The sequence below is a fragment of the Lethenteron reissneri genome, chromosome 21, assembly GCF_015708825.2.
Source record: "Lethenteron reissneri isolate LAM-NWPU_2019-01 chromosome 21, ASM1570882v1, whole genome shotgun sequence".
Lineage (NCBI taxonomy): Eukaryota > Metazoa > Chordata > Hyperoartia > Petromyzontiformes > Petromyzontidae > Lethenteron > Lethenteron reissneri.
The window spans coordinates 11,456,681-11,481,585 of NC_083799.1; the positions used below are offsets into that span (position 1 = coordinate 11,456,681).

The window sequence follows — 24,905 nt, forward strand, 5'->3', positions numbered from 1 at the left end:
AAACGTCGTGTGCCGGGTAAGGAAAAATTTTCCAGGTCACTGACACGGGCAAACCCGGTGAAATGAAGCCCTGAAATTAACAAATGTGCATATAAGCATCATCCAGTGATTGGTAAGTGGCTCTGTAGTGAACCAAAGTGTATCACGACTGGTCAGAGAGGCCGTTTGAGGTGCAAACATTGGGGTCAAAAGCTATTTTATTCACAACAGACACAATAATTGTATAAAAAAATGACTTATCTTCTTGGTGGCATCAACTGCAGCAGACATGATGTCTATCCACCCCTTGAAAGTAGCCTACGGATGCAAGAGCAAACACAGAAAGAAACACTCGCACGCACGGTAAGTTGATCAGTCGCTCCCACGCCACCGCAGGTGGGGGCATTTCTCTTCTGTCAGCGCTGCTGTCAATATCCTCAGAAGGTTGGGGAATTGTATCAAAAAGAGAATTAATATTTTAAAGGATGAAAAATGAGGCGTTCTCTTTTTTTCCGTACTGTAAGTCGTGCAATTTCACGGGACCCTTTCTCTACGTGTAGGCAGATTTGAAAAATGCGAGTAGCATCTAATGTTCCGCATTATCTGAGAAAATGTACTTGATTTCCATACCACCAGCAGAGCGAGACTTGAGTAAACAACTGCAGTGGATGTTAGGGTTATAATTTAGTGTAGAGTGATGGAGAGGGGAGTGTGTACATGTGCTATCGAACCCTAGGCATGACTGTGGGTGAGGACATTATCACAGAGATGTTTAAGTCGCATGCGTTTCAGCCCCGACCTATGCTAACCCGCCAATGCAAGAACATTGCACGTCGATTTGCCCATCTCCAACCCCCACCATAAGGCAGACACATTAACAGACGCGAAGTAAACTATAGAAAATGCACGCTTTCCACAGCAAACACTCCTCACCCACGTGCAAACACTCCTCACCCAGGTGCAAACACTCGTTTATGCCCAGCCATAGCTGATTTAGTGGTGATTGTACTGCATTGGCAGTCGTGCACAAGCACAAATAACAAATTTTTTTCAATAACTACCTTAAATGTAAAAAAAGACATGTAATTTGGTGACATTTGTGGCAATGGTCTTTCAAATTACTTAAAGAGAGTCCAGAGAGAGAGAAAGAGGGAGTAAGAGCAGGCGAATGCAACTGCCAAGCCCCAAGAGTGTAAAGTGTATTTTCCATCTCTTGTCCACTCCATCTCTCTGGCCTTGCCATAGCTCTGAAATCGAACTCTACCATCACCTGGCCATAGGGCATTGCGTAAACCACTGCTGCATTAAATTGGACAATGAGAACGCACACATTGTCACGGGGTGACGTGTGCCACGTGCCCACGACCTCTTAAAAGCGAGCCACCAATCAGAGGTCGCAAACGGGTTTTGATTCCTTACCCGTACTCGTACTCGGCCGCACCAGGGTCGCAAACGGGTACCCGTACCGCCGGGTACGGGTAGCCGGGTATCGGGTAGGGTATGGGTATCGGGTACCCAGTTGCGACCTCTGCCGCCAATACAAGCCGGCCCACACTGAGCGGTGCAAGCCAGCTTCAAAGTGGGCTACATGGGGAAGGACACCGCACACATTCGCCCACGCCACACTCGCCACAACAGCCGCGCTGCCTCATGGGGGTCAATTAGAAAGGGAGGCGCGTGAGCAGCGTCATTTATCCGAGGTCAATTTGAGCTCCAGTGCTGTTTAAACATATAAATATTTGCCGAGGGTAGCACAACTTAACCACGAGAATACGTTAACCCCTTGTTTTGTTTAAAAACAAACAAATAGTGCGATCACTTCCTTCCAGTTGCAAAGGGAGGGTGAGGGGCAGAGGGAGGGAAGGGCAGAGCTCTTGAAGCATTTAGATAAGGAACGACCAAATGCTGGAACGTTCCAGAAACAGCGCGGCACACCTCAGGGTCTGCTTTTCCAATGGTTGTGTAAATGCTGAACAAGGCATGCACGAACAGAAAAAGTGATCATATATATACATGAATGAAGAAACACATTGTGTGCATAATGCATGAACTTACAACTTGCAGTAAGGCCAGGTACCCCGTGGCCACGTTGTCGAAATTAACGGGCATGTTAACCCAATCCTGCGAGGCATTCACGTCGCATTCATTCTTGTTTCTGACGACCGAGCTGTTACAGATCTTCATGTCGGTCTTGTTGACGCACTTGTAGAATTTCCCCTTGAAGAGGTCGACGCCCATGATGCTGAAGATGAGCCAGAAGATGAGGCACACGAGGAGGACGTTGACGATGGACGGGAATGCCCCGATCAGCGCGTTCACCACGACCTAAATTCGCGCGCACGCCCAGCGGAAACGCCAAGAGGGAAGAGTAGCAAGCTGAGTGGCAGGTGGCAGGTGAGAAGGCTCCATTCTCTCCCTCTCTCTAACCCCTCCAGGGAAATAGTTAACTTTTCTCTGCACAATAAACCCCGCCATCCACACCTGGGCCTGCCACGGCAGAATGCGTCAAACAGCGGCGCAGGTGCGGGTGTTAATTGTGGAGCGTACCGCACTCTTTTCGGTCGGCGGTATGAACTTGGGCGATGATTTTTTTTGCGAATGGCTTCGAATGTAAATATTAACGGGAACTTTCATAAGCAAATTTCACCCCTGAGCTGTTATTTGTTGGCGTAAAAATGTCAAGCTAAAATGTTTTCTGTATTAACCCAGGTGAGAACTCAAGACACAAGCTCACCAAAAGCAAAAAAAAAGTTACAACAATGAAACGAAACAATTCGAATGCAAAATCAACAAAATAGAAATAAAAAAACTACCATACAAAGCATCAATATTATTTTCCTGTAACAAATGGTGGCTATGATACATTACTTTTAAACACCGTTAAAATTGTTTATTAGGTCAAATGAAGATTTGGATGATTTTGGCACGAGTATGTAATTAGTACCACCTGGTTTAGCTACAGCACCATTTTCTGCATCTCCAGCAGCACGTGGCATGAATTCATCAGGGAACTGTCAGTACTAACCCAGGTAAAATGTAGCCGCTCACTTTTGGACGATAAGCATCATTTGTACACAGTATGTAAAAAAAACATTTTAAGGGACTTTAATACATAAAGAAAAAAAATACGCTATCCAGTGATGCAAATCTGACGTTTGTGTGCACACAGCATACCCTCATGCCCTCAAATCTTGATAAGGCTCTGAGTGGTCTGAGAGCCCGGACGGTCCTCAGAGCTTTGATGGCACTGAGCTCATCGTACTTGAGCAACGTGGCAACGAGCGATGTTACGGACACCTGCGCACGACGGGAAAGCGTGTTCAGCCGCGAACGAACATCACCGAAGGGTCGATTTCAGAGTGCCCCGATTTTATGGCTGCCACAACAATTGCACGGGCATTAATTGTCCGCAAAAATCCGCTCCGCTGCAGAGAAAAACATTAATTAGGTCATGAGATGTACATGTCCGGTAAATGCTTCCTGCATATTTTCACTTACTTCCACTGTGCCTTCAAGGTGGCATACTGGCACAGTGGTGGCTTTACAGCAAGAAGGATCTGCGTTCGAATCCTGACTTGGGTACCTTTCTGTGTAAAGTTTGTATGTTCTCCCCTTGTCCTGCATGGGTTTCCTCTGGCTTCTCTGGTTTCCTCCCATAGCTAAAGCCATGCGATGTAATCGGTGTTGGACAAACATCCCCCCAATGCTGTACCGTCTTAAGAATATTTGTATTCGGTGTGGATTTCTTGGGTAAATAAGTACTGTAATCATTTAAGGAAATTGGCAAGCACGTTCACATAGCCATATACGTACTTAGTGTTTGAAAGAACTCCATGCAAATCCAAGGGAAATCAAGAGATGAATTACTGTTCCATAACACAATTCAATTTACACACAGGTGAACTGACTGATTTCGCAACGTTCAATTTTCTTCTTTGGTTCTTTCGGTAAAGTCACGTACCAAAGAATAATTCCTGCAGTCACGAAAGCTCCAAAATTAAGGTTCAATTTTCTCTTTTCAGCTCGCCGCATCAGTCACTGGGTTGCCATTGGGGTAGCAGCAGAATGATCTCAACTTATTTTCGTGAAAATGTCTTGCTTTTATGCCGATAAATCGTGTAAGTTATCAAATTCCATCGTGGAATTGTTTCCATCCTGGCACCCTGGGCTGTAATTTAGGCATCGTGTACGCGCCTTCAACGGAGGAGAAAAAACAAAGCGACGCAAACTCTCTCCTGAAGCCGTCTCGCCGCGAGCGGACCTCGGCATTGGCGTCTAGCCCCTGAACGTGTCGCCGTGCACATGAAACAGAATCTCACCTTGATAGTGCCGCGTGCTCTCTGTGCAACATCCCGAAACAAGTGTGCATTCAGAATACGTACTCTTTGGTTTTTTTCGGTAAAGTCACGTAGGTAGAAAAAATAATAGATCACGACGTTTCGAACGCCACACAAGCAATCGTCCTCAGGTGGGATACGCTTTTCATTGATGTAGTGTAACAGGAGCATGGCCGAGTGTAAACCTTCGGTATTTTAATTAAATTGACAACTTGTTTTGACTTAAAACCTCATTGTGTGCATCCTGGATGCTCTTATTCCATGTATTTTAAAGGACACGTAAATTTGTATCCGTCCGTTGCAAACGTTTAAATTGTACAGACCTTTATCAGTCCATTACTGGATGAAGGCATATTTTTCCAGGGGGGTTTGTTTGACTTTACTTTACCACGCTGGCCAGAGAAAGGCTGGTGAACGGTGGGATGCAGGGGGGGGGGGGTCCAGTGATTGCTCGTCACTGACGTTAGCCGCGGCTCAAAATCAAACTCAGGTGGCTGAGTTTATTCGAGCAGCACGTGACCAACTGCACCACTTTATTTAAGAAATACAGCAATTGAAAAAAGCTGGTGAGCAGCAAGAAGATAAACAATACAGTGCTAGGAGGGAGGGTGGGAGGGGTTGGGGGGCTGGTGGGGATAGCAGCAAGCACGTACCCCTACGATTAAGAAGTCGAGCCAGCACCACATGTTGGTGAAGTATTTCTGCAATCCGTACGCCAGCCACTTGAGCAGCATCTCCAGGATGAACACGTAGGTGAACACCTTGTCGGCATATTCGAGCACTATCTGTATCGTCTTCCTCTTAGCGATGTAGACATCTTCAAACGCCTACACGGGTCACAACAACAACAACAACAACCGCCATTCGCCACTAAGTGGCGGTGACGTCACCACGACGCTTGTGCCAGGCCAAGTGCACCTTGATGCCACGTGAAGTGTCGAACGCCCGCTGGCAGGAGGTCACGGGGCAGACCCAGGTGCCACAGGTCGACTGACCGAGATGACCGAGATGACTGGCTGATGCACCACCTGTGCCCCCTACTGTACCAACTTGCTGTGCTTTAGCCACCCGGCGCTCCGCTCGTTGTTGTGAGCATCGCTCCCCCGCCCTCCGTTGTTGTTGGAGGGCGACTGCCTCCAACTGCCCAGTAGCGTCCTTCACGAGCCTCCTCCACAGAGGCCGATCTTGACACCGCTGGTACCAGTCATCGGCAAGTCCATTCAGCTCCACGTCTTTCTGTACCACATCACTCCATCTCTTCTCTAGCCCGTGCCGCGCCCGTTTAGCCCCCTCGATCCGGCCAAACAAAAGCTGTTTAGGCATGCGGTGGCTGGGCATGCGGGCTACATGTCCCAGCCAACGCAGCCTTGCACGGGTCACGCACACACATACACAAATATCTCGCATATAGCCTTCAACAGACTGTTCTGGCAAGTGTTGTTAGCGAACACCTACGAAGGAAGATACGGCCTAATTCATGTAAAATGTTATTTAACCCTTTCCACACAAAGGCCTGCAGACACCAGGAGATAAAGGCCCTGCCAAAAGTGTCAAAATCAAAGCCAAAATAGCTACACAAGTCAGACCACAAATGTTGTACTCTTCAAACAGCTTCCCATCTTCCAAATACCACAAGCCACCTAATTAAACACAAGCAGGGCGAGAGACCAGCCAAAAGGATTGGTACTGGCATGAACGTCAATTGGCATGAATCTTGAAGTGTGCTTCCAACTGGCACGGGTACTCACCAAGACGCCGCTGCTTAGCAGGATCATGAAGATGATGAACGTCTCAAACCAGTTATGCTCCACGATGATGAAGCAGGCCTTGCGTAGGGTGGACCAAAACATGCCCACTTCACTCGCCTCGCCAGAGGCACAGCAGGGAGAACGAGCTACGCACCCTGAGCAGAACAGTGCCGTGGCAAAAACTCACTCACGTACAAAAAGGAGGGAGGTGACTGAGAGTTGAGGACACTTAAATCCTGGGTTCTATTTCAGGTTTCAAGCTGAAATTTTGCCTAATTAGTGAGAAACCCCAAAAACATTACGGTGGTTTCAAAAAAGAAATTGGCGCAGTCTTCAGTTTTGACCTTAGCCCTCCGCACTTGAGAATCTGGTCTTAATCATGGGTGGCTGCCTGGATTCAAACCCAGGACCTCAGCGATACCACATCAGTGCTCTGACCCTCAAGCCACCAAACCACCTCCTACCAAAACCACTTGTATATGTAATGCTTTGCATTATATCTTTGCTTTGTATTATATCCATAAAAACGAATTTAACAGCTCTTGAGGAGCATTTACGGGTAATAATACATATAATCGATTTCCATTCATCTTTTATACTTTAATAATAAAATGGTTTGCCTTATTGGCCTGCTGCACTTACACAGCATCATTTATTTAAGCGAGCAAACTGTGGAATGGTTTCAACCTTCTGGGTCTCATCAGAAGAGGCAGGCTTGTTGAGGAAATACTGCAATTTTGCCAACCCTATCTATTTTAATGGTAGGCTGCCAAGTTTTAAACCCTTTTCATCATAAACCGATTGCATCTTATTTTTTTTTCTCAAGATATTTCTATCGTGGGTTGATTGGCTTTGAAAATCAATAAGCATTAAAAGGGGGTAATAAACTATACAATATTTTTTTTATTTGATTTGACTATAAAATATTTTTATTTTACCAGGTAAGGCCCACTGAGCTATGAAACCTGGCCACAAATGATAGCCCAATAAAGTGGCTTATCACATGGAAATGTATAGCAACCATCTTAATGTGGAGGAAAACAACCAGAGGACCCGGAGAAAAATCCACGCGACCACAGGGAGAACATGCAAAACTCCAAATATAGACATCAGGGTGGGGATCCAACCCACGACCGTCCTATATACTATGCGAGGTAGTTAACATCTCACCACCGTGGCGTCCTAAACATCGGCAAGCCTGCCGCTTACATCGCTGCAGTTGGAAAAGTTGCTACTGCTGTCATTCCACCACTTCAGGTGTCCACCACACACAAGGGAATCATGATCCTTACACTGTGGGAAGCAATCATCCAGTCTGTCCTTTTCCTTCTCTTGCTGCTGCTGCTGCTGTTCAGATGGCTCCTTCTCAACTTTCTCATGATTCCTTGCACAGTCCGCAAAGTCAGGCTCTTCGTAATCATACTTCCACTCCTGAATCTGCACGTATGGATAAGACACATATTGTACGGTTATTATGGCCCTCCCTATGAAAGATAATATGCTGATGATGGTGGAAGTGTTTTCCAAGGGTAAACAACATATATTATTTCTTCACGCTCTAACAGCAACAGGAGGAAGCAAAGGAAAATGTACAGAAAAGGAAAAAGCAGATGAGCAGGAAGAAGAGAAGAACATAAATTCATGCAAAAGTTGAGGAAGATGCAAACCAAGATCAGGAAGAAGAACTGAAAGAAGGCGATGAAGTAGTAATTAAACTAAACTATAAACTAGTTTTTATTTTACCAGGTAACGCCCACTGAACTGTATAGCTTTTTTTTCAGAAGCGACAATGGCCACAAATGATAGCTAACCGAAGTGGCTTATCGTGTGGAAATGTATGGCAGCCAAATACTCTAAACGCATGACGTTGATTCTAAATGTGGAGAGGAAAACCGGAGGACCCAGAGAAAAATCCAAGCGACCACGGGGAGAACACGCAAACTCCTAATATGCAGGCGTCAAGGTTGGGATCGAACCCACGGCCTCCTGCATACCAGGTGAGGCAGTTAACATCTCGCCACCGCGATGGGATCTTATTTAGGGTGGTGACACGGGTCACTGGTAGCACATTCGTCACTTGTTTCAGAGACCTGCGGTTTGGTCTGGCAGGTCGCACTGGTTATTACTGTGTGTATTAAATAAATAATACGTGCCATCTGCTTCCCAGTGGACAATGACGATCCCGTGATGTTATTCGAAAATGAGTCGGCCGTCGTGCACTGACGTCACTGTCCATATTTGCGAAATTTGAAAATTGCAGCACAAATTACTCAACTGGGGTTAACACACGTAGCAACTGCGGTTGACACACGTAGCAAACCACCGACCGTGGAACTATCCGCAGGTTGCTGTTTTGATCACAAACGCCAAATGTGCTGGATCATTGACGTGAGTAGTACAGAAATAAGAACATGAATAAGTGTCAGAAGAAGCAAAAAAGAAGATTCCGAAAACTGTACGAAGAACTGGAAGGATAACAAGAAGACAAAACATTCTCCCAGCCCCACACCCGGTTCCTCCCTTACCCTCCTTTCCCCTGTCCCTTTAATTTTCCCAGTATGTTAGTCATCTTTCGCCTTACCCTTTTCCCCTCCCCATATAAGCTTTCATATCCCCCGCTCGTGGCCCCCACCTGGGTGGGGCAATGAGCCGAGTTTTTTTGCCGAACTCGTGCTGCTGTTCGCGGAACTTTCTTACAGAAGAACAAGAAGATAAATTTCGATTTAAAGCTTTCGTGACTGCAGGGATTCATCTTCTTGGTTCTTTCGGTAAAGTCACGTAGAAGGGAAGTAATAAAAAAATAATTATTTTATTTTATTATGTTTTATTTTTATTATTTTATTACTTGCCTTCTACGTGACTTTACCGAAAGAACCAAGAAAACAAGAAGATAGCCGTACCTCAATCATCTCGTGCTCCGTCTCGGGCATGGCGAGCGTCACGTGCTCGGCTGAGCAGCGCACTCTGCAGTTGCCGCCACCACTGCCATGAGCCGGGCGCATGCACGAGCGTCGGGCCACCACCACCGCGCAGGGCTGACCCACGCGCCGTACTGGCGTCGCGCAGGCGCCCGCCCTGCACCCGTTGGCGACGCCGTCCGAGCCGCCGGCGTCCTCCCTCGTCGTCTTGGCCAACTTGCAGAAGAAGGCGGTGAGCGTGGCCCTCGTGAAGGCCGCCACCCTCCGGATGCGGTCGATGGCCAGGTGCATGTTGGATGCATCGGGCTCATCCTCCGATGCCGCGAACTTATCCGCGCTGAAGGAGCTCAACAACAGGGCCAGGAAGAGGTTGAGCACCTGAAAGGAATGAAACGAAAAATTACTTAACAATAAGTACATTTGAAGAGAAAAGTGGAACCAATGGCAAGCGCACGTTTACGCTTGAATGGGAAAAAAACAACTTGGGCATTATTGTTATATAACTGTCCTTGTTGCATCACAGCACCGTGAGAGATGGTGACGCATTGGAGTGGCCTACATCCTGTAGTGGATTGACTATGACTAATGATAGTAGCTTTTATATCAGCACAGCACAGCTTACAGTTACAAATGCGTCACAGGCATAATACTCGGAACAAATATACCGATCGAAGATGAGAATGGCCCAGCTAGTTGCCTTCACCACCTCATCATAGAAGCTGATTTCAAGCGTCAACAGAAAACTGGCACAGCAATGATTGATCTCTCTGCTGCCTATGGCACTGATTGGCGTCATGGCTTGCTTTTGAAATTGGTCAAAATCACGAGATGCCATTCTACTGTATACCTCATCAGCCAACGTACTGTCAGGGTACATCTTGCTGGTAAACACAGCCAAAAGATTATTACAAAATTGGTTCGGTACTATCACTGTCACTATTAAACATGTATATACGTGACCTGGCGTGTACGTCATGTCGCAAGTTCATACATCCAGATGACATAGCCCTTGCTGCAAAGTGCACAAATCTCGAGGACATTACCAATATTCTAAGAGTCGATGTCATTTTCATGGAGGCATATTTCCGCCACGGGAGACTCCAACAAAATCCTTAAAAAAACGACCACAAGCACTTTCCACTTGGACAATCATGCAACAGATGCCACCTTTGATGTGTCCTTCTGTGGTAGCACAGTACGCTGTGACCCCACTCCAATATATCTAGGGATTATAATGGATGGAAGCCAGACCTTCAAGCCCGGCGATTTGTGAAAAGACCAAATAAACAATAGCGTTGCTGCAGAAACTGCTACAGTTCGTCAGTCGGCCTCGCAGAAGCGACCTGGGGAGCCTCACAGCTGATGTGCTGCGAGCATGCCGTCCTCTCACTGGTCTCCTCAGTGGCAGGGGTCACTGTGCTCAAGCGTGGTCCGGGAACTCGTACACAAAACTGGTACGCCCACAATGAAATAACGCGATGCGCACCATAACCAGAACACTGATACAGATACCAATCCCCCTGGCTCTCGGTACTGACTACTATTCTGCCACCAAATACCCGTGGAGACATCGTGCAAACCGCAAGGGAGTTGACACGTTTCATTGCTAACGATAACCACGTGACCCATCATCAACCAAGACCTCAACAGTGTCCCTCGCTGCCAACTCAAGTCCCGGTCCACCTTCTGGGATCGTGCTGCTGTCACCATCCTAGAATCTCTCCCAGATCGAGAAGAATGCTGGCGAACAGAGTGGACCCGTGCAACCTAAACGCCTCATTCGAGATCCAAACATCATCGCACCTCCTGGCTTTGACATTCCTCCTCTTTGACGATGCTGTGACCATTAAGCGCATCAGAACACCAGCAGTTAGCTGTGCACCACGTCTCCTTCATGAATGGAAAATTAAAGATAAATCACAGTAGTGTAATTGTGGCCATGCAACCCAAACTATGGACCACGTGGTAAACCACCGTGGTCTGTGATCCTTAAAAAGAGGAGGAAGAGCGAAACTACACAAACTCCTCAACTATATTGCCACACCAATAATAGAATTCGTTCATCGACTCACCAGGGTCGGGTGGCAGAGGTGTTGGTTCTAAATGAGTGAATTATTCCACAACTACTGTAGTTAACACAGCAGCACGTACATGTGACGTTTTTGGGGATGCTGCTGAATTTGCAGTGGTGCACAAGCACAAATCACAACAACAACAAATCAACACATTTGGCAATAACACTGTGGCCTAAAAAGAAAAAATGCATAGAGGTTGATGTTTTAGGCAATGGCACTTATTCATAGCACATTGACAAGCTATGTCAGTCAGTTGATTTATGGTAAGGCCCATCTAAGCCAAAAAGCTAATTTTCCACGGCAATCCGGGCAAAAGGCTGAGTACGTTACATGGAAGGACCATGGTCTGAAACGTCACCTATTACATATTTTCCCTTTTTAGGCCACGAACACGTCGGTCGGGGCACAGGGGTCTGCTCGCTCACCACCAGGTTGCCGATGATGAGCACCGCCATGAAGATGATGATGCAGCGAGGCTTTCCGTCCAGCTGCATGCATATCCACATGTTCTCAATCCATTCTCCGCACAGGATGCGGAAGACGATCATGAAGGAGTGTAAGAAATCGCACATGTGCCAACGCAGCGGCAACATATCATCGGGCAGCAAGCTCCAATTTTCTTTGGCGTAGCTATTTTTAAAGAGCTGCATGCCCACCACTGCGAAGATGAAAATGATGACCACGAGGATGATCGTCAGGTTGGCAAGGGCTCCCACCGAGTTCCCGATTATCTTAAGCAGCGAGTACATGGTGCCCCAGGACTTGGCCAGTTTAATCACTCGCAGCTGCAACACAAAAACAAATAATTGCTACAACAACAACAACAATGCCAGTGGTTGAAACTGAGTATGGGTGTGTCACAAATCTCCTGCTTAGAGGCTTCAGCCATTGGTGGAAATGTCACGTTCCTTTGGTGGGGAAATGGAGTTGACTTTCATGCAAATTGGTACATATTTTATCCACCACAAAGAGATAAGACTACGTCTACTCCCCCCCACAAACCCCAGCCAGGAATTGAGCTCACAGCCGCCATGCACTCTATTCTACCTCTGAGCCAGCCAGTCAAATAATCACAACGACATAATACACCAATATCAATAACATAGACTCAACGCAACTGAAATTCAATGCGGACAGAATGGCCATTGCCTACAACGTATCCTATTGCATGATGTTTCCTCTTTTAGGGAAGCATTATTGTCAAATGTGTTTAGTTATTTTTTGTCATTTGCGCTTGTGTGCAACCCTGCCAAATGCAGTATCACGATTTTTGTTGCTCGATGACAACAGACAATTCAGCATAAGGAGAAGACGGAGGATGGGAGATTGATGGAAAAGTTAATTTCAACCTGTAGACAGGGTCCGCCCAACCAATTCTCGTAAATCAATTGGGGGACAGACATTATTGGGCGGTCTAATGCAGATAATGCTTTTAGGTGCAGTCACGCGAGAGCACTGCAGTTATGATAACTTCCATTTGTGGTATTGGCTTTGCCGCTTGCGGTTACAAATCCTCTGCTGAACAATTTGCAGCACCGAGTACGAAATGCCATCTGTTGGCAGAATATTACAGCTAAACACTTACATACATTTTAAGTTGAATCAACGGGTTAATAAATAATCATTTATTGAATTTGTGTTTCATTGTAAAGGAAAACACAGACGTTTGGTGAGTGTTTATACTAAAACCGCACTTGCGCAGTAAACCTGAGTTGTAAAAAAAGTAGACTGGAAATCGACATCGAAGACCCAATGCTGACAATGAATAAGGGGAATTGGATAAGCAGACAATGATTGATATGCATTTCAAGTCTAGTTCGGCCGCTGAACATGATTATATTTTGCTTGAGGGGAATATATATATAAAAAAATTCAAACCCAGTTCTCAGCTCTGCGTGTCTGTTGGCAGCAATGAATAAGTGGTGGAAATTCCACATTCCTATGGTTAAGACCAGTCTCTCTGAGGGACAACCACTGGTATCGTCTTCACATGTGGTGCCTCATTTTATTTACCTTGGAGAAATGATGGGCTGAGTCGACCCCCCTAACCCCAAATTTTTAGTTTTATTTCACCAATTAAATTTTGCTCACGCTTTCGGCTTCATGTGATGAGATGAAGACATTTCCATTCATAACGCTGCAGTGAGCAGTGCACCACCCCGTGTCAGATAATGTGAACTACTGCCAAAGTCAATTAAATAGATCTCTCATAGCTACACCTGGGGATGCACCTTTTAATGCCCTGCAAACATTGTTCATTGCATCGCAATAAATGCAAAATGTATTATATCTCAGAACTTGAATGAACCAAATAAAGTGATAAACCATATCATCATTTTTATTCAGTCATTGGTCAAATGTCTGAGACCTTCAGCTCAATGCAATTGAGAAGCCAGGTTAATCACAGGTGGCTCAAAACCACATTTAAACCAAGGATTTGAAGGCTGCCAGCTCAGATCTCTGACCCCTGAACCAACCTGGCAATTTCATGATCAAGATTTTGCTCTCGTTTTTTTTTATTACTCTTGCCTCAGTGTGACCCGGCTGAATATTCAATAATTGCCCCGTGCAAATTTTCATTTACCAGCCGGAAGGAGCGCAGCACAGACAGATTATCGAAATCTGGCAACCACATCTCCACCAGGCTGACGGTGACGACAACAGAGTCAAACTGGTTCCATTTCTCCTGGAAGTAATAGTAAGGGTCCATGGCGATAATCTTCAGCACCATCTCTGCTGTGAAAGTCCCTGTGAAGAACTGGTGGTAATTGGAAAAAGTCACACTCGTCAGTAAGGTTTGCCTTCGGACGCTCGCTTTCTAACAACTTATTATTCACCAAGATGCAGTCACAACCACGGTTAATATGATTGCATTTTCAGTTAAGTATTTTACCATAATTTTATCAAAAGGTAAAGGTACAGCGCTGAAACTCATTGCTCGCGCTCCTGTCGATGAAAAAGCATCCAGAGCTTTAGAGCCCCTCCTGATAGTATTTTGCCTACTCTTTCCCGCTGGCTGGGCATTTTTAAAAAGGTTGGAGTACCCACACTTTAGGCCACCATACACGACCTGCCCATCGATGATCTGCAGTTTACCCATGTCTACTCCTGGGTGGACGGAGAGGGAGAATAAAAAAAATGCTCCATCGCTTCAATGAAACCAGTGACCTGTCGTTCGCTAGTCCAGTGAACCAACCGTTACACCGCAGCAGCATACATTTTCTAACACTGCCGCATTTTGTGTTTTAGACATTTCCCATCATTGTTTCTTGCGTCAGAAATATTACGTCTCAAGGGGCCTCATTTGCTTCTAAATAACATAGGCTATCGATGTGTTGATTTTTTTGTTCCAAGTGAAAGGCGAAGAGCATAAAACAGAATTGTCCCGCATTTACTGGAGCAGCGCTTCAACGCCAAGATCAAGCACTAGTCTAACCGATCTTAGGGTCTCTACACTCCCCAAATATTAATTGCAAAAATCCACAAAACCAGGCTGCACAAAGGTTTCAAACTATTTCAAGAGGATGTTTCAATTAGTAAACAAACATTATTTTCTGGAGAACATTTGTTCACAACATTGCTAGCAATTTCGATTTAAAGCTTTCGTGACTGCAGGGATTCATCTTCTTGGTTCTATCGGTAAAGTCACGTAGAAGGGAAATAATAAAATTATAAAAATAAAACATAATAAAATACAATTCTCACGACGTCCTCAGGTGAAGAACAGGGCTGTCGGTGGCCTAAAGTGTGGGTACTCCAACCTCATTCAGACGCTACCGAAAGAACCAAGAAGATTAATCCCTGCAGTCACGAAAGCTTAAAATCGAAATGCAAACAGCTTGTTGAAGGCAAACACCACAAAACCAGGCTGCACAAAGGTTTCAGACAATTTCAAGAAGCTATTTCAATTAGTAAACAAACATTATTTTCTGGAGAACATTTGTTCACAACATTGCTAGCAATGTCACCCTCTACCAAAATGCACGTGTCCCAGGAGCCGGCAAATGTTATGCCACCCTTGTTTTCTCAATGCGAGCAGGATTACATTTTTTATTGAAGTTGAAGCATTAACTGGGTTGCCACCTGCATGATATTCACAAACATGGTCACGTCCTCATTTACAATTTAGATGCATTGTCGCAATTCAGGAACACAATTAAATGCACGAATTGGTTGTATATTTTAACACTATGGTGCACCTTCTTGGTTCTTTCGGTAAAGTCACGTAGAAGGAAAATAATAAAATAATAAAAAATTAAACATAATAAAATACAATTCTCACGACGTTTCGGCCACAACGCAAGCAGCCATCCTCAGGTGAAGAACAGGGCGTCTTTCCGACAGCGTCTTTCCGACAGCCCTGTTCTTCACCTGAGGACGACTGCTTGCATTGTGGCCGAAACGTCATGAGAATTGTATTTTATTATGTTTTAATTTTTATTATTTTATTATTTCCCTTCTACGTGACTTTACCGAAAGAACCAAGAAGATGAATCCCTGCAGTCACGAAAGCTTTAAATCGAAACTATGGTGCACCTTAGCGCCTCTAGTGGCAGCGGAATTCAAGTACACCTATCTATATATATAAAATCGCAAATCTGTCTGTCTGTGTGTCGCCGGACCATACGCAGTTTCATTGGACGGCGGTTGCCCCTGGCAACGGGTAGCGACGCATTCGCTGCGGGATGGACGCCATTTTTAATTCCCGTTAAAAATATGCGCACGCATTAACACGCGACTCTGAGGTAAGTTCATCAAAGTTTCACGTCCTCTTCACTCCCCCCCCACCCCAATGTGTGCTATTACTATTATAGGGTCGGTAGATAATAAAATTATAGCGATTAGACAGTATTATTGTAGCGCGGGGGGGGGGGGGGGGGAACGGCACCCGTACCCAGCCTCAGCCGGGTGGGCAATTTAGGCGAGGCCGGAGGCTCTGCACGGTACTAGGCCTCGACACCCCACCACACTATAGGCCGTACATATTGCTGCACAGCGGCCGAGGAGATCGTGGCTGGGGGGGGGGGGGGGGCAGGGGTAGCAACCCATCTGTGTATATATGTAAGGTTATTAAGAAATATATTTTTCACCCGGGCAACGCCGGGTACTTATGCTAGTCACGTATACGCGTGAAGAGGATACTTGAGTTGGTTAAGCAGGATGTTTATTTCCAAGGAAAATCACACCATACTTCCACTCATCATCGGAAACCAACCCCAAACCCTCCAAATCATCTCCCTTATATAGCCCCCACCCCCCTTTTTAACACCCATTCCCTTCTGGGGCTTTCCGCCCGTGTTAACCCTCCCGGGGTTTTCTCCCGCTTGCCAAACCTTCTCGGGTTTTTGCCACCGCTAATTCTCCTGGGGCCAATCCGATTACAGTGTCCTCCACTCAATGATCTGATTGCGTGTCGTACACGGCAGCGCTCCCGTGACCCTTAACCCGCGTTCCCGTGACCCTTAACCCGTGGTTGTGTGGCGTTTGTGTGAGGATGTCCCGAACATCCTCTACACGTGTATGTACGTTGAACCCGTTATGCACAGGAAGTAACCAACCGTGTCAATCGGAGGTGCGAATCGCATACGTAATATACAAATAGAAAAAAATGTACACAATTCGACGCATTTCTCGTGAGCTTAGAGAAAGTTAGCGCAAATTACCTAATAGAAAAAATCTGTAAATCACAATGAAACCCATTTTAATCGAAAAATAAATGCAGGCCAGAAAACCATATCTTTCGAAACCACACACAGAAACGTGCAATGTATTTCTTCAGTAAATTTGGACCACAATACAGTTCTTCAGTGAGTGTTAATGCTTTTCTTTTGCATAATTCACAAAGGCTGAATGGTGCTGATCATTTTTTTTTTAAACGCAAATCCCCTACTCACGACATTTCCATTCCGGAGCACTTTCTTGAAGTCCTCGCTCATAGAGTCGTGCTCCAGACTCATGAAGACCGTGTTGAGCACGATGCACAGGGTGATGGCGAGGTCCATGAAGGGGTCAAAGGCCACGAGCTTTGCGAGCCGCTTGATGCGAATCCACATTGGACACCACTCCCAGATGAGGGCAGCGTTGGCAAACGCGTGCCAGCACGGAGGACACTTCTGCTTGGACTCGTGAGCTTCTGCAGCAGTCCAGGGAGTAATAGTTTAGTCATTCAGCTTTGCTTTCCACTTGCACTTTTTATTATTACGTGCGTATCCAAAGAAAGACTTGAATTTCAAGACAATTTTTTTTCAGAATTGGCTTCAGAAATACATTTTTGGGTCTTTAGATTTGGAAGTTAAAGCAGGGTGTCAAGCCTAGTTAGCCCTTGGATGGGACAAGTGTGCGCCTGGAAATACCAAGTGTTGTAGGCGTTGGGCTGAGAGTTGACCAAGAGAGGGCAGTACAGCAAAGGAATGTTAAATAGATCTGCGTGGAGCGTTAAGTGTATTCCATCATAGGCACACTACTTCGTTGGGTGTTCATGTTTCTTCTTGTATGTCTGGCCAAACATCCCAACGCAAGACCATCTTAAGAGCCTAAAGACTCAATGAGACTTTCCTTAATATGTAAAGGGGATTTAAATATATATGTATAATTGAGGGGTTTTCCCCATTCGTAGCATTCTATCAAAAGTTGGAGTGGGTGGGAAATACACAAAGTAAAAATTTAGAATTTAGAAATGTACCAGAGGTAAACCCTTACCAATTATCTGATCAGGCTGAAATCCAAAATCTCTCAAAGCATTGATTTTGTTTGGAGTGCAATTCCCCTGTAAATTGTGGCAATATTGTTGTTGTTCTTACTATAACTCGTTTTATCCTGAACATATCTGTTAATGATGTAAGTGCCCACGTAATAATTGTATTCTTTTTTTATAATTCACTACATACACAGCTTTTTTGGACCTAATTCGTGTGTTGGCAGAAAATCAGTTTACGATAATAATTGGTAGAAAGCGATCAAATCTGTGGGGGGGGGGGGGGGTTTCGACTGATTTCCTTGTTTTCTAACAATGGCAGAAAACTTGTTTCTTCCAACAGGCGAACGTGAGCCCCTGTGTGTACAGTATGATCATGAGACACAAACACCTGGGCAGTCCCCAATCACGTGAGAACATAAGCTCAGCAGGGTTGAGCCTGGATAGTGCTTGCCTGAGTGACCACCATGCTGCACAGGTTGTTCGAGGCTACGGGGCTATGTGTTGGAGCTGTAGAAAGCAATTCAGAAACACCCATTGTTGTTCTGTACGCTGCCACACGTCCTTGCTCATCGTGGCTCGGCTCTCCAACACACCGGTGTGCTGTACTAGTGACGAATTGGCACGTTCTGTTTACGTGACAACCCTTACTAGTTGGCTGTGTCGGGTAGTGGCGGGTTGAATGACACATTTATATATTTATACGATATAACTCAAATACCTCTATTACGGATGATATTGGTCGCGCAAGCCTACGTGTTAAACTGACTCACCACTGATGTTTGCCATGGCTGGGAATCAAACTTTGGTGACCAGTGGTCATAGCGCAGTGTGCAAACCAGTGCTCACCCACAGTTGTGGTATATGTGTGTGCGTGCCGATGCCATATATACATGTATACATTATATATTAGGGATGGAACGATACATTTATTAATTGATTAATATATTTATTCTTAATACGACGCACGCATTTAATCGCACGTGCAAAAATCAACGTTTACTGATATCTGTACATTGGATGTGATGAGTTTCTTGTGACCCTTGCAGCCAATAGAGGACCTACTAATACATGCCGATGTAAAAAAAAACAATAATCAGCTTCTTTAATCGAATCGTGACTTTAAACCGTGACAAGTCATCAAGTTTCTGGAGGTGAAAGAGGAAAGTGGGGAGTATGGATGCATCATTATGCGCCGAACATATATATTCTTGTATCAGCATTCCATATTTTACCTGTCATTGCACTTATTGTGCTGACTGCCCTCTTCCTATTCACTGGGTCATCAAATATCTCTGACGGCACCTGGATGGAGTTGGACCTCATTCGCAAAGGAATCCCATGGTCCTATTAGAAACATCGGACACACGCACAGCCCACACGCTCACATTTAGTGGTCAAAAAAGCCAGCCCCTGTTGCGATTTAATGACACTAACCCAATTTTCAAGCCTCTCGCAACACCCACAGGGGGAGGCACTGGGAGCTCATAAGTGGCCCCTACGTCCACAAGTAAACCCGTTACGGGCTGAAAACGTAATTTTGTTCTTGCGCCTGGGGTATTCTCCACAGTTGCAGCGTGTGTGTTTCACCACTCACGGCTCATAAATTAGGGGAATGACCTTGTCGGCATATTGCGAGAGAATTTGAAATCGGCTCTGGCACGACGGCGCATCGGGAGAGTGCACGGCTCTAAATTGGAAATTTGCGAGTTTTTAATGTCCCAGTTGGGTGGGGGGGGGGGGCGATTCAGCGTTTTATCCCTCCTGGGTTGATAAAATTATTATCGTTTGTTCGGATGGAGAGACTTGCCCCCACCACAAGAATGTGGAATTTCAACTGGAGGATAAGGACTCTAAAGAAGAGATAAGCGCTGCACCAGCACTCAAATGATTGTCAGTCTTAGGAAGGGAACAGGAAAGCCGTGGGCCTGGATTCGAATAGAGAAATTGTTTCGGCATTGACAGAGGGAATTCCAGGATATGGCGGCAGCAGCAGTGACTTCCCAGGTGAGCGGACAGTCACCTGAGGGTTTTGACAGGAGAGCCTGGGCCGTTGGAGCAGTGGACACGAGAAGGAGGGAGAAGCGGAGTTACACGAGAGAGCAGAGACATACACGAGTGCGAGTCCACGGGCGGTAAGATGATACCGTCGCTGGCCACGCGTCTCCGCGAGCGCTCACCGGTGAAAGTACGTCGCTGTCCTCGAACGCAACGCACGGCCGGCCTGGCGCTCCCCTGGGAGGCAACCCGACGGAGTCGCCGCTGCCGCACTGGCTGTGGAAGCTGCCGAGCCGGTTGCGCTCCAGCCAGACGTGAAACGCCATGTCCTGCATGGACTTCTTCTCCTCCTCCGTCAGGCTCGTCTTCTTCGATCCTCGTTTGCTGCCGGGCGAGCCGCTACCGTCGGGGTAGTTGAAGACGTTGCACTGGCCCATTTGTATTGGCGTTGGTGGGAACAGGGGCTGTCAAGAACAAAGGAGGTCACGGTGCGGGTTAGGGCTGGGACGATTGGTCAGGGTAGTAGATCAAACGACTATAAATGACCCTCTGTTTGTGGCCGCTTACGTGGGGCTCCTTTTACAAATGACGGCCATCCCTACATCTTGCCTCCCGAAAGCGCGAACCCCCCTGCATGCTACACATAGCGTGACACAGCCGGCGATGCCAATGATTTCACCAAGCTCTGCAATCACCTCCCGTCCAGCAGCACACTTGAGAACTTCCATAAGCCGACCACTCGAGCTGACAAACGGATGAGTAATCGATCACTTATATAATTGGAAAGCCCAGCTGTAGTTCAGTGCTACAGAGGTAGAACTGGACTGACAGGCTGTGTGATATCAGACATATACCAATGCGCCTGCATTTGAAAGCAGGATCCTAATGGCGCAAGCTCGATGCTCAGGTGGTGGAATGAAATAATTGTATTGGGATGGGCAAGTGGGTGGAAGTGGGTGATAGACAGACACAAAGAGAGAAAATAAGGTATGGAGACAAATCTATATTGAAAATAATTTCTTTAGAACTTATTTTTGCATTTAGTTTATTGTCTTTCCCCCACACTTCCAGTTAGCATGGTTGGCTATGTAGCCACTCAAGACACAGGTAAAAGTGTCTGTATCTCTCTCGTTGACACGCTGGTCTGTCCTCGTAGTGGCTCTTGCGGGTATTTTGTTACGTGTTGACCGGTTCTCTGACATTAACATTCTCATCTTCTCATTGGCACAGCCCCCGGTTGCTGGAGCCGTTTGACATTGCCATGCTAATCTCTTACATTTACGTACGAATTCCATCTCTAGCTCCGCCCACTTACCTATGGATTGAGCCCACCTAAAGCCTCTATAACCTCGTGTTGCAGCAGCTCTTTCTCCTGCGTCAGCAGTTTTCCTGCTGTGTTTGTCTCACCTGATGACGGTTGCTTGTGCTGCGATCGAAACGTCATGATCTATACATTTTCCAGCTACGTGACTTTACCAAAAAAACCAAAGAGTGTGGATTCCTGCAGTCACGAAAGCTTCAAGTGAAGACGGAATAAAATTGGTAAGAAAAAAATAGACAAAAAAATAAACACATTAAAAAACAGCAGTGAATTCAAGCTAAAATACTGCATCTAAGCTGGACCCAAAAATTAACCAACGTAGAAGTAAGAAAAAGGTTGCACGTAGAAGAAGGCCTGATGATGATGCTGCCAGTGATGGGAAGGAAACTGGCACTATCTGAACACATATGCAGGATGGGCAACAACAGGGAAATTAAAAGTGCGTTGTTCTGAAAAATGAAAGGAAAGAGAGGGAGACCTAACAGAGGATGTCTTAACGACGACATCAGAGATTGGTGCCAGAAAGACGTGGTCACTACTTGAGCACACTGGCACAAGACAGAAGGAAATGGAAACCCAATGATGAAATGTGCGGTGGCACCTCTATGGGATATCTGCCACACGGATCATGATGACGATGACGATGAATTTCGATTTAAAGCTTTCGTGACTGCAGGGATTCATTTTCTTGGTTCTTTCGGTAAAGTCACGTAGAAGGAAAATAATAAAATAATAAAAATAATACATAATAAAATAAAATAATTCTCACGACGTTTCGGCCACAACGCAAGCAACCGTCCTCAGACCTGTTCTTCACCTTAGGACGGCTGCTTGCGTTGTGGCCGAAACGTCGTGAGAATTATTTTATTTTATTATGTTTTATTTGTATTATTTTATTATTTCCCTTCTACGTGACTTTACCGAAAGAACCAAGAAGATGACGATGAATTTGAGACCAACAGCTCACGTCCGTCCACCGATTGGCGCGTGCGCGCCGAGACTCACGTCGACCACCTCGTCCTCGGTGTAGTCGGGGTGCAGCATGTACACCTTCCGTGAGGGGGGCGCAACGGGGGCTGGGGGGGACTCCACCTTGTCGTCCGCCGCGCTCGCCGCCGCCACCTGCGTCGACCCACCGCGTATGCTCCGTCTCCCCTTGGTGCTCCCCGAGCTGCTGCGTGACCACTCGGACGGCGTGCAGGGGCGGAACCGGCTCTTTCTCCTGGAGAGCCCTGCAGCCTGCACCGCCGCGTTGGCAAGATGTCAATTACCTCGCCTGGTATACAGGAGGTCGTGGGTTCGATTCCACTGGAAGCGGACGGAGCTTGTTAATGCTCGCACAGCAATGACCAGCGCGACCTTGCCAGACCAGAGACCCGCGGGTCTCCGGAACAAGCGGCGGATGCGTGACCAGTGGGCCGTGTCAACGCGCAAATTAACATCTCGCCGTGGTGGCGAGATGTTCACTGCCTCATCGCCACTAGCTCAGTGGGCCTTACCTGGTAAAAAAATAAAAATCAATAGTTTTAGTTTAGTTTAGCATGGGCGCCACAGACTTTGTAGAGTGCGGAGTAAAAATAAAATGGGCAAGGAAAATCACGCGAGTGCGTTCGAACGATGCTTTCCAACGTGCGTTTGTCCTTATTATTTTCGTGGGCGATAGCAACGTTCATTTCCAAGGTTAGGTCGTGCCTAGCGACATATTTGGTGTGTCACGTGGGCGGCACGTGAGATCATCACATTGGCCGAAGGGGATTATATATTTGAGTGCTCTTTTTTATCACTAAATATTGGGCAACGCTTTGATTAATTTTGAAAAGTTTTTGACAGGCTTAGTCCCGAGAAGAAACACAACTTTAACCTATTATGTATTTATTGGGTTCCTCTTTACGAGCATTATCGTAACTCCATGTTACAGATGGACGGACAGATGGAGGGATTTCATGCATTCGTGCTTTTAGCCTCAGCTGTGAAGCGAAGTCAAATGTCCAAATCAACAAGTGTGGTGGTTGTCAGCAGTGATGCTAAATTATGGGAATTCAGTGGGAGATCTCAAGAATAATGATGAAGCCGAATGGTGCAACTTCCCTGCTTGAAACTTGCAGATGTTGCACATCATCTTACGTTAAAAAAAATGCAATGCAGCTGTGGCTGTTTTGTGACAGAGTTGCACATTAATAGATCATTCAAAGTCAGTGAGAGCTCATTGCCAATGTACGATAAGCAGGGAGGCCCGACCTCTGCCCAGCCCTGCTCCCGCCTCTACCATTTTGCCTGGATAGTCCAGCCCAGGGTAGCTGGTGGGGAATATTAATAATATAAACATATTTGGGAGTGGTCTATGCAAACATGACTCCTTGTAAAAAAAGGTGTCAGTTTTGTTGCCAGATAGAAGGGTAAAAAAACAATTATCATATTTTTTACTGGCAAATGAGGTTCCAATGGTGTAAATGCTTACCCCGAGCTCTCATACTCTGATGGTGCATTGTCTTTGAGTTGTGCGCCTTTTGGCGTCATCTGGTCCATCCCATGTGAGACTAGGCTCTAAGGAAAGCTGTCTCGGGTGTGGGCCAATCAACTTCAAGGACAGTGCATTCATTATCAGAGTTGTGTTTTTTGTTTGCATTATGACTGCAGGTATTGTGGTCTATGCAAACATGACTCCTTGTAAAAAAAGGTGTCAGTTTTGTTGCCAGATAGAAGGGTAAAAAAACAATTATCATATTTGGGAGTGTCCGGTCACCAACGACATCCACAGTGGACTGTGTCCGAGTGTGAGCAGATGGCGACTGTGGACACACCAGAGCTTCCTGCTCCTCCTGCTGCAGCCGGAGCTGCTGGAGCATCTCCTCAAACTCGGCCTCTTTCGCCTTGTCCTTGTTCTGCATCGCCCTGTTCTGGTCCTCGTAGGACTTGGCCACCACAGCCAGGATGAGATTGATGAGGTAGAAAGAACCCAGGAAGATGACCATGACGAAGAAGATCATGTACACCTTGCCCGACGATCTCAGGGTCTGGGTGGAACAAAACGATACAGTGAAAGGGTTTTTTTTGTAGGAGTAATTATGAGGTGCAATGATTCCACACCGCGGCGATTCAATGAATTGGGGTGATCCACTGACCGCTCACCAATGACAAAATACATCATTACAGCAGTGCAGCTACGAAGCTCTTTTTCACAGATGTCTAGGAGACAAGGTGGTTACAAGGTTACCCCGTGGGAGCAAGGCCAGAAGGGTGCTTTATCAGAAGTTGTCCATTGCCTTCCCCTACCAGCGTAATGTAAGGATGTATTGCTTACATCACAGCTTGACTTATATATGGTGTGCTTATATCGAGATTTTTGCTGTGCTGTGTATGTACTACCACGATTTAACAAACATAATGGTGATAATTACAGCTTTTGGAACTAGATTAAAAACTCATCGAATTAGAGAGATCCGGAGAAAGCAAAATACAGTCAAGATATTTGATAGCAAATGCCAATGGTAGCAGATGTTACACCAAAGACGCATTCCGGCTTTTGTGCAAATCCATTCCAGGAATCTCAGTGGAATAGCTGTGATACGGCTGGGAATGGTGGCCGGCAAGAACGCCACGTTGACGAGATGTTAACTACCTTGCGTGGTATACAGGAGGTCGTGGGTTTGATCCCGACCCTGACGCCTGTATATTTAAAGTGTTTGCATATTCTCCCTATGGTCGCATGGATTTTTCTCTGGGTCCTGTGGTTTTTCCCTCCACACTTAGAAACGTGCTTATAGAGTATTTGGCAGCTATACATTTTCACACGATAAGCCACTTGGTTGAGCTATCACTTGTGGCCAGGTCGCTT

The 24,905-nt window shown here is 46.1% G+C and overlaps 1 protein-coding gene across 1 annotated transcript in view; it reads right to left on the reverse strand.

The window, feature by feature from the left end:
- LOC133345233 (sodium channel protein type 4 subunit alpha-like) overlaps positions 1-24,905 on the reverse strand; it is a 44,975-nt gene that overhangs the window by 14,406 nt on the left and 5,664 nt on the right. The window contains exons 7-20 of the mRNA XM_061555811.1: positions 23,872-24,084; positions 22,076-22,309; positions 19,932-20,213; positions 18,987-19,098; positions 16,952-17,190; positions 13,642-13,815; positions 11,483-11,842; positions 8,965-9,360; positions 7,357-7,501; positions 6,065-6,219; positions 4,970-5,143; positions 3,154-3,276; positions 2,035-2,304; positions 237-297 (exon numbers count right to left, since the gene is read on the reverse strand). Coding sequence (XP_061411795.1) covers positions 237-297; positions 2,035-2,304; positions 3,154-3,276; positions 4,970-5,143; positions 6,065-6,219; positions 7,357-7,501; positions 8,965-9,360; positions 11,483-11,842; positions 13,642-13,815; positions 16,952-17,190; positions 18,987-19,098; positions 19,932-20,213; positions 22,076-22,309; positions 23,872-24,084 — 2,938 coding nt within the window. The remainder of the gene's footprint in view (positions 1-236; positions 298-2,034; positions 2,305-3,153; positions 3,277-4,969; positions 5,144-6,064; positions 6,220-7,356; positions 7,502-8,964; positions 9,361-11,482; positions 11,843-13,641; positions 13,816-16,951; positions 17,191-18,986; positions 19,099-19,931; positions 20,214-22,075; positions 22,310-23,871; positions 24,085-24,905) is intronic.